We start from the raw sequence: 9,489 nt of genomic DNA, 5'->3' as shown, positions 1-9,489 counted from the left end.
AAATTTGTACTCACTATTGGAAAAAAGTTAGGTGTCAAAAGAACAAGTGTTTCAAAATTTTGTCCAGTGTAATATTTTTGTTTGCAAATAAGGACTTTTTGTGAGTCTGTGTTGTTTAATTTCTTTGGATACACATTTGTGTATATATATATATATATATAACTAAATCAGTAGCAACAAGAAACATAATATGTACAAAACAGGTGTCTGAAATTCTTGACATTGAACTTTGCTGGTCTGGTAAGTTTCAATTTTGAGTTCAAATTATAATCAGTATCAAACATTTTCAGGTTGATGTTGCCATGTAAAAATCACTTAAAGCAAAACTTTCCATGCATTTTTATCCTTTATAATCAATATGGTGTAATATTCTAATCTTGAATGTTTGCCTAAACAAACTTAAGATATTTACAACTATATTTTTAATTGTACATTTATAGTGAAGTAAATGCAGTTTACCCTGATGAGCACTTCTTTTTTTTACATGTGTGGATCCCTGGCTTAAAATGAGAGCTAGCAAACTGGCATATTGCTGGTTAGTATTTCAGTTTTTACTAGTAAACTTGGAAGGCACTAGGGAAACATTGCTAGTACACATTTCAGACAAATCATTCCCAGATTAACCTTGTTGAGTATCAGTACACTAGTGAGACATACATTTCAGTCATTTACAGTGCAAGATTCTGAATAGAGAAGGTTGCTATAATTGTGATGAACAAGATTGTTTTAGCTGGTGGTGCCATGCTGGTTTTGCAATCCCCACAGAGTTGGGAAGTAGGAATAGGAAGATTGTCACTTCAACTTGTTTGATTGGTTACCAAGGCAATTAGAATGTATGCCAGCTAGTTAAAATCACGCAATTAGGCTTGTGAAGTACAGTCTTACTGGCAGTATGGTTAGAAATTCTGTACCTAAGTGGTTGCTTCATTGAGGTAATAATAATAATAATATAGAAATTACATAAACAGCAGACATTTCATTTTCTTCTACATTTTTTTTAGTTTGTCCATGATTTACACAGATGTTAGATACTATGTATTTGTTGATCCAGGTGCTGCTTATGGCCTAGTTACACAAGTTTTCACTCAAATTAAGCATCCTTTAAGTTTTATGAAATAACCAAAAACACTTGTATGTATTATTAAAATGTATCTTGATTTTTCAAAATATTTGGTAAGAAAATATGACACAGAAGATTTATACATATAACTGTAATATATACATATTTAGTAACATTTAATATCTGAAATACGTCAATTATAACACAGTTACAGATAATTTTAGAGAAGAATAATGTTATTGCTAGTAACAGTACTTAACTTCTTCATGGGAAGAAAAGTAACTTGCAACCATTTGCTAGTGCTTCAAAAGTTAAATTCAGGGCTTGGGATTAGAAATAGAGGTGATGTAAAAGAACTATTTCTTGACCTATTCTGTCCTCCATTTGTTCTGCGAGTTATAATATCTTTCTGGGCTAGCATATAAGTTAATTTTATTCAGTAATTGACAGAATAACTTAGTTTGAACTTCCTTACAATATTGAAATGTATAACATATTTATAGGTATTATGTAAGAAAATTATTTATACATTTATTTACTTTAGGTTAGAATAGTTTCTTTGTAAGGGTTGAGTTGGATATATTGTTTTTGGACATTGAACAATAATAAGTAAATTTCAATAAATACTCAAAGTTGAATGTAAGTATTTTAACACTTTCTGGACCAGAGGTGTGTTGCTTATAACCCTTGATTTTGTGTGTGTGTGTGTGTGTGTGTGTGTGTAGTTTCTACTTAGAAAAATTAATTTAACTTAATTTAGTATTTCTGTTATTTTGTTTTGAGACACTGTTTTACAAAACATTAATAATGCTCCTTGTCTAAGAATTTATCATTTACCATGATATTTCTTTGTATATTATTCATCAAAAAACTGACCAATATTTATTGATGACCTCGGGCCTCACCTTTTAAATTGGCAGCACTATTACTTTTGTCAGGCTAGTTGTCATGGTTGTTACTAACAGTATTCATGGTTGAGATCAATTTATAGCTAATAAGTGTAGTTCATATTCAAAAATAGAAAGTTATTTTATTTGTACGTAATTTTTGAGTTCAGTAAACTTAACAATAATATTTATTAAAAAGGATTTGGGTCATAACAGTATTCTGCCATCTCTTAATGTATTTGCTCAACCTAAGCTTACCTGATATCTTGTCAGAGAATAAAATTCTGAGTAGAATATTTTCAATCCAATTGTTTCTAGTTGTTGGCTCGACCTATTTTCAAAGCTGAATTTCAGAAGTAAATGTTCAGACATAATTTAAGGGTGGCAGTGAATGACTAGCAATAAATCCACTGACAAAGAAGGAAAATTACCAGAAAAAAAAATTATTTTTTTTATTTTCAAGGGATGATAGTTTTATCAAATATATACTTCTAATATGGGATGGGCAGAAAAATTCTTAGAAAATCTATAATTTGAACTATATTTGCATTGTTTATAGGTAATGCTCCCTGGAATTGTTACATGTTTTTCTTTGCAAAATACATAATAAATTTTATATATATTTACAAAATATTATTTCTAAAATATTTATTATGTAAAAAAAAATAGTGGAAATAAAGTTAAATTATTATTGTTATTACTTAAATTTGGAAATTTGATATACAAGCATGCACTGAATGTGTGAAAGGTGTTCATTGGTTGGGATAGTAGGGATAAACAGTTTAACTATGAATGAATGCAAATGTTGATAGAATTGTTTGTTTTGAATTTCCAGTGTGCATCTACTGATCTGATCAACCCTGTAATTAAAGCCTGTTTCATGCTTCTCTTTCGAGACCTTATACGGTTGTTTGCCTGTTACAATGATGGTATCATTAATCTTTTAGGTAAGTGCTGTTCATATGTTGAAATGTATTTTAGATGGCAGAATATATATATATATATATAGTAAAAAAAAAAATAATAAAAAATCAACTCTGCCTTCATTACTGCACTATCTTATTTTGCTTTGCTTGAACTAATTATATATTTTTCTTGAGTCATGAGTTACATTCCAAACTTAAACTACTTTATTATTAATGTATATGAATAAACTTGGCATGGAAATAGTTAAATAAATTCTCAATATCTCGTAGTATGAGAATTGTGACATTTGTTATTTAGGTCCTCTTTTAATTTGTTTACCACACCTTTCTGAAATACAGAATTTAACATCAATTACTCATTATAATATAGATATTACTAAGACAAAGCATAATTTTTATAGCTTTCAATCTTATTTGTTTACAGAACCATAAACTAGAATATCGGACCCATTTGCTATGCCCTCCTTCTTTGCAAAGAGCCAATAATTCTTTCTGATGTTTTATATTAGATCATTTATAACCAATAGAAGGACAAGGTTTTAATCTATTGAATGACATGTAATGCTACATTGTTTTCAGTACAGGATATTGTCAATTTCATCTTCAGTTTGAAAGTTTAACTTGTAATGTTCTGATTGAGTAGCTAGGAGAATTATTTTAAGCTCCTCTTATCTTAGTTTGAAAGCCAATTAAATTAAAATAGTTATAGGACATTGTCTGCTTTTTGTGTGTTGGACTATAGTTAGAAACAGTTCAGAGGAAAATAAAACAATAAAATTAGTAGAAATTGATGTAGACAGTTATGAGCCTTAAGCTATTTTGGATAAACAATTGTAATTTTCTCTTACAATCTGCATTCATTCTAGAAAGAAAAAAGTGTAATTTAGATTGATTTCATATTTTTTTATGTTGTTACAAGATTGCTCAAATCGACTGAGTTTGTATAGAGTTTGGATAGAGAAAATGACAGATAAAGCATGATAAAATTTGACTGAAAAAAAAAACGTTTGATATTTATTTAGGAAATTTTAGAGATTACACAAATGAAATATAAAAGTTTTCAGGTGAAGAAAAGTATTTTTTGGAGCAGTCAACACTCTGACTTCATATATTCACGGGCACATCTTTAGTCAAAATACTTAGTGAATAATTTTAATTTTTTGTGTATAAAGGACGTATGATGTTAATGAAAGATTGTCAAATTTTGTGAAAATAAATGTACCATATTAAAAAGTAGTATGGAAAGCGATGGTCATTTTGTGGTCATTCACATTGACTGACCCTGTATGGGCAGAGTTAAAGAATGCTTTAACCATAATAACATTGTATCCTAACATAACTAAATTTATCCAATATTTATACAATTACAACAGAATATTTACATAAAAATATTTTTACATTCATATTTAAACTGATATTGAAGCAGTGTCAGTAGCTTTGATAAATGTGTCAAATATGGACTTGAGGAGAAGCAAGTAAAATAGGTTTGGCTATAGTAGGTTTTATATGGTAAATCAACAACTTATATTTTTCTGTTTTCTATCAAATTAAATTTATGTGTTTATATTCAAGTGTGAGAATAACAAAGTGCAGTGAACCATTACTAAATTGTACTTGACACCCAAAAAATATACGAGTAACCATGTTACCTCCGACCCATAGCATATATGGTACAGTATAGCATTGTTAGAATGAGAAGGTCAGTCCCACTATTTGTTGGTAAAAAGTAGCCAAACAGTTTGTGATGGATTACGTGTAGTAGCTACTTTCCATCTAGTCCGTCCTTCAAAATTGTAGATAACCCTCGTGTAGCTTTGCATGAAATTCAAAAAAAAAAAAATTCTTTCAGAGAAATATTTTGAAATGAACAAGAAACATTGCCGAGAAGCCCTCGACATGTATAAGAAGTTCCTTATTCGTATGGACAGGGTGGCAGAATTTTTGAAAGTTGCTGAGGTGTGTGTTATCTATGGTATTTGAAATATATATTTTTTAACATTCTTTGTAAATGTAGATGTACTTGTCCTTTTGTTTGTATTCGTATTCCTTGTTGTTTTTCATGGTATTTACAGTCTGTGATTTGTAAAGTATACCTTTACAGAAGAGAGGTTGTTGAGTAAGATAAAAACATCTGCTTTAAATAGTATTGCTTGGGCCTGACATAACACCTAGGGGGTGCTAGAACATGATGAATCAAGTATCAATAAGCTACTTAGGAATAAGGTTTAGACCCTATTCAAATGCTGAGTTTAATTAGATTTTTTTATTATTATTATAAGGCATAACATAACTGGTATGGATGTTCCATAGAATACCACTGTAGTATCTTTTAACTTAATATATAAGGTAAATATTCCCCACTAACTTATAAATATCAATACCATGTTTGTATTAGAATACTCAAAGCAGTTTACGTAGCTAAATGGTCATAAAAAATCTTTAAAGTTGAATCCAGAATGTCATCAGTTTTATTCATATCTTAATGATGTTTTTCTGGATAGTCTGAATTTGGATACTAAATTATATTTAATAGACTACTAACATTTTATGGAAATTGTCATTTACATGTAAATTTGTACTGTGTGATTCTATTCTCTGTGTTATTATACACTTTATTTTTGCACAGAAGTTTCTTGTTAAGAAATTAAAAACCAAAAGCTTGATAACTGTAAAACTTAAAATACTTTTGACTTGAATAGTTTTGCTTAGTGTGTGTGTTGATGATGAATTAAAGTTTGGCCTTCAATGTCAAAATAAAAATGTGTTTGTGAACTTCATTTCCAGTGCTGACTTTTATAGTAAGGATATAAATTTTTCTATAGACACATCATTTGCTAAAACTTGTCTGGAGATATATATATGCGTGTGTGTGTACATGTGCTTTGTTTTTTTATTTCAGAATATTGGGATTGACAAAGGTGACATACCAGATCTGACAAAGGTAAGATATATACATCTACTGCAAAACTAAAAGCTAGTGATTAGTACATTGTATTATGAAATCATTTCATAAATTCTCTGACTGTTGCCTGAGTGTTGTGTAGCTAAGCTCTATTTTGGTAGCAGCACATTACTGACTGATGTCTACAACAGTTTTTGTGCTTAAGTTTTCAGATACTGCAATGAATTCCTAAAATTCTTAAACATTCACCTGCTAGGCTGGCATTTTACTTCATTTTTTTTAAATGTAGCTCGTTGAAAGATTTTGAACTTTCTCCAAACTGATCTATGATTTACATATCCGTATGTATCTCATGATCAGTTTGAAGGCTTGAAAATTATTTTGAAAAGTTGTGTAAATATTCTGCAAAAGGTCATCTGAGATTGTTGAAATTTATGTTTTTAGAACTTTTAGCAGTTGAGGATGTTAAGATATGTTTTATGTCAGTTTGTCTGCTGTGTTGTTCCATTTACCTCTTTAAAACATTTATATATTATTTCTTATCCATTTCTGTAATATTTTTTTCACTTGAAGAGAATTTAAAATGCTTACATAGGTGTTAGCTAAATTTTTCATACCCTGAGAATATCATTTACTCATCAATTTGGCATTTTAAATTATCAAAAATCTAATTATCTTATTAAAATATGACATGGTGCAAGAGCACTATTTGTTGTTATATAGATGTTACAGTTTCCATAATAAAGCCTTTTGATATGGAAGTGTTTATTGTTCTCATTGTGCAGTATTTTATTTTTAGGGCAGATATCTCACATTATGCTTCACCTAATAGGTTTCTACACATTGTTTTATTGAGCATGTAAAAAACTGTGAGGACTGAAAAATTAATGAGTTTTTTTTTTTTGGGCAATCTTTCAACTCTTTGCATTAACTTTTTAATCCTCTTGCTATGAGTAGGTCAAAGTACACATGTCATGATCTTTTAGTGCTACATTTGAAACTTGATTAAACTACTTTATTGCTAATATATACATGTAAACTTGGCATCAGAACATAGTTAATATATTAAATGTTCATATTATACAAGTTTTAATTTCTTATTTTTATAAGGGAATATTTTTTTAAAAATCTCCCTCTGAGAACATTCTTTTTAGGTTTCCACTCTTCTCTAATATATTTACCACACCATTGAGAAGTATGGAATTTAATGTAAACAACTTATTATAACATAGATATTACTCAGGCAAAGCATAATTCTTATAGTCTTCGATTTTGTTTGTTTATGGAGTCATTAACTAGACAATCAGACCCACTTGTCGTACCCTTTCTTTCACAAATTGCCAATAATTTTCTGATGTTTTAAACTACATTATATGTAACCAATAGAAAGGTAAAGTTTTACTCTATCAAATGACGTATTGTATTATGTTGTTTTCAGTTCAGAGTATTATTTATCTTTTCTTCAGTTTAAAAATTTCTCTTGTGGTGTTCAAATTGAGAAGTTTATGGAAGTTCAAGGCTCTTATGCTGTAGCTAGAAAAACAGTTAAATTTAATTTGTGTGTTATTACTCCATATTCTTAAGTGCATTATTTAAGTAAATAAAATATTTAGTATACTAGTACCATCAGTATTTAAATAAAAAAAAAAAGGCTTAAATGTCATTTGCAAGCTATAGCAAAAAAAAAAAAAGATGTTTTAATTATTGTTATAAAAGTAATTAAAATGAAGGTATTAGAAACAGATTAGAATAAGTGAGGTAATAAAAATTAATAATGATAATTAACCACAAGGTATACTCACAAATAGTTCGTGCATTATGTCGTTCAATACAGTAACTTTAGCTACGTTCAATACAGTAACTTTGGCTACTAGAGTTACGTGTCTGCTGAGTGATTTACAACTTGTATGGCAGGTTTATTAGTTAGACATTGTTCAAAAGGCAATAAAACAATAAAATTAAGTATAAACAGATGTGTATTATTACAAGCCTTAAGCTGTTTAGGAGATCAAACATAGTTTTCTGTTAGTTTGAATTCATTATAGAAGAAAAATGGTGACTACAAAGTTGACCAAATTTAGTCCATATAGCATTAGGGTAGAGAAAATAAGAGATATAAAGTTTAACTTGAAAGAAAAAAACGTTTGATATTTATTTAAGAGGTTTTAAAGGTTACACTAATGAAATTTTAAAATTTTTAGGTGAAGAAAAGCATTTTAAATCATCACATGAAATTCACTTTGTGCTTAGATTACTTAACTCTTTGACTCTATATGTTTGTGGACAAATAGTTAATTAAAATATCCTGTGTACAAATGACTTGTAAAAGTTTGCCAAGTTTTGTGAAGATACACATATTAAAAATTATAGTATGGAAACTGGTCACTTTGGGGTTACAAAGTCAGTGTAATCCACCAACCCTGTATGGAAAGAGTTAATACCAACACTATAACAAGCACAGCTGTGACCTGATCGTATTTAAGAACACAAAGAAATGGTTAAAACTACATGATATAAAAAAGATAATATTCTCACTAAATGAACTGCTGTAGTATGTAGTATAGGAAAGAGGGTGAATTTTTATAAAAAGAAAAATAATCAAATTTCTGATTAGTAAGTGACTAACAGGAAACTGTAAGAGTGTAATAATAATAAAATCCATTTGACAGAAGGAACTAGCGAAAACTGCCAGTCAAGACCATGAAAAACTATATGATTACATCCACAGGTGACAATGTTACCTTTGTAGTAACATTATCAAAAATTAGTTGAGGCACTTGTTTAAGATGCCCCCAAAATTCTTCACTTCTTTCCACCTCTCAGTGCTGCAATTCTACCCCGAAAAACAAGGGCCCTTCTAGGACTGTGATGTAACAATCTACTTTCTGTTGTTTGAAATAAATTTGAAAAGTATAACAATAAATTCAGCAATCTTTCATGGCCAACATTGTAACAAATAACTAATTTGTAATAATTAGCATGGTAGTGCATCTTTATGGTTATATAAAGGTTGTATTTATTTTTCAACTCCTTAAATATTCTAGTGCAAAGATTTTTGAAAAAGTTGTGAATTTTGTGCATCTCTATATATGTCCAGATTTCATCAGGATATGTATTTAGTTTGTTGTTATTGTGGACTTTATAATAAATATTAAAAACTTGGTAATATCAAAAAGCATCTTTAATTATGGGTGTTTTGGAATTGCTTCAAAAAGTTAGTTCACAATTTTCTAACTACGAAAAAAAAAATTAGCTGTTGTAATAAATTTGTGAATTAAATTAGCAATCTTTTATTTACCCAAGTACTATAAAGCACTAATAGTATTGTTCAAATTTGATTTTAATTTGGTGTTAAAAATAACAATTTAAGCTTCTTTTTTTTTTAAATATGACAAATTTGCAAAACAAGTTGTGATGAGTAATCTATTTTTCAGAGTTTTTTAAAAATATGAAAGTTTTTTGGTAAAATTCTGGATGAACAGGAAGTTCAAATAATATGCCATTTTAATGCCATCTGTAGGGAAAAAAAATCACTTAAGATTCATTCCTTACACACACACACACACACACACACACACACACACACACACACACACACTACTTATCGACTAAAGATGTACTAAAGCTGCTCGTACCGTACACTCCGTCCGTTCGGACCGTACAGCAGTAGTTTATTTTTAGTTTTAGGGACAGTATATCTCACTATTATGTCTT

At 29.1% G+C, this 9,489-nt stretch overlaps 1 protein-coding gene across 6 annotated transcripts in view; it reads left to right on the top strand.

Annotated features, from left to right (window-relative positions):
* The window catches only part of LOC106459060 (phosphatidylinositol-binding clathrin assembly protein LAP-like), a 95,987-nt gene that overhangs the window by 35,517 nt on the left and 50,981 nt on the right, over positions 1–9,489 (top strand). For all 6 annotated transcript variants that reach the window (XM_022385459.1, XM_022385456.1, XM_022385458.1 and 3 more), the window contains exons 7-9: positions 2,783–2,894; positions 4,723–4,829; positions 5,773–5,814. In XM_022385459.1, coding sequence (XP_022241167.1) covers positions 2,783–2,894; positions 4,723–4,829; positions 5,773–5,814 — 261 coding nt within the window. The remainder of the gene's footprint in view (positions 1–2,782; positions 2,895–4,722; positions 4,830–5,772; positions 5,815–9,489) is intronic.

Source organism: Limulus polyphemus, unplaced genomic scaffold (genome assembly GCF_000517525.1).
Source record: "Limulus polyphemus unplaced genomic scaffold, Limulus_polyphemus-2.1.2 Scaffold553, whole genome shotgun sequence".
Lineage (NCBI taxonomy): Eukaryota > Metazoa > Arthropoda > Merostomata > Xiphosura > Limulidae > Limulus > Limulus polyphemus.
Note: the sequence above shows the minus strand (reverse complement) of the source record. Positions and strands in the feature narration are given on the sequence as shown.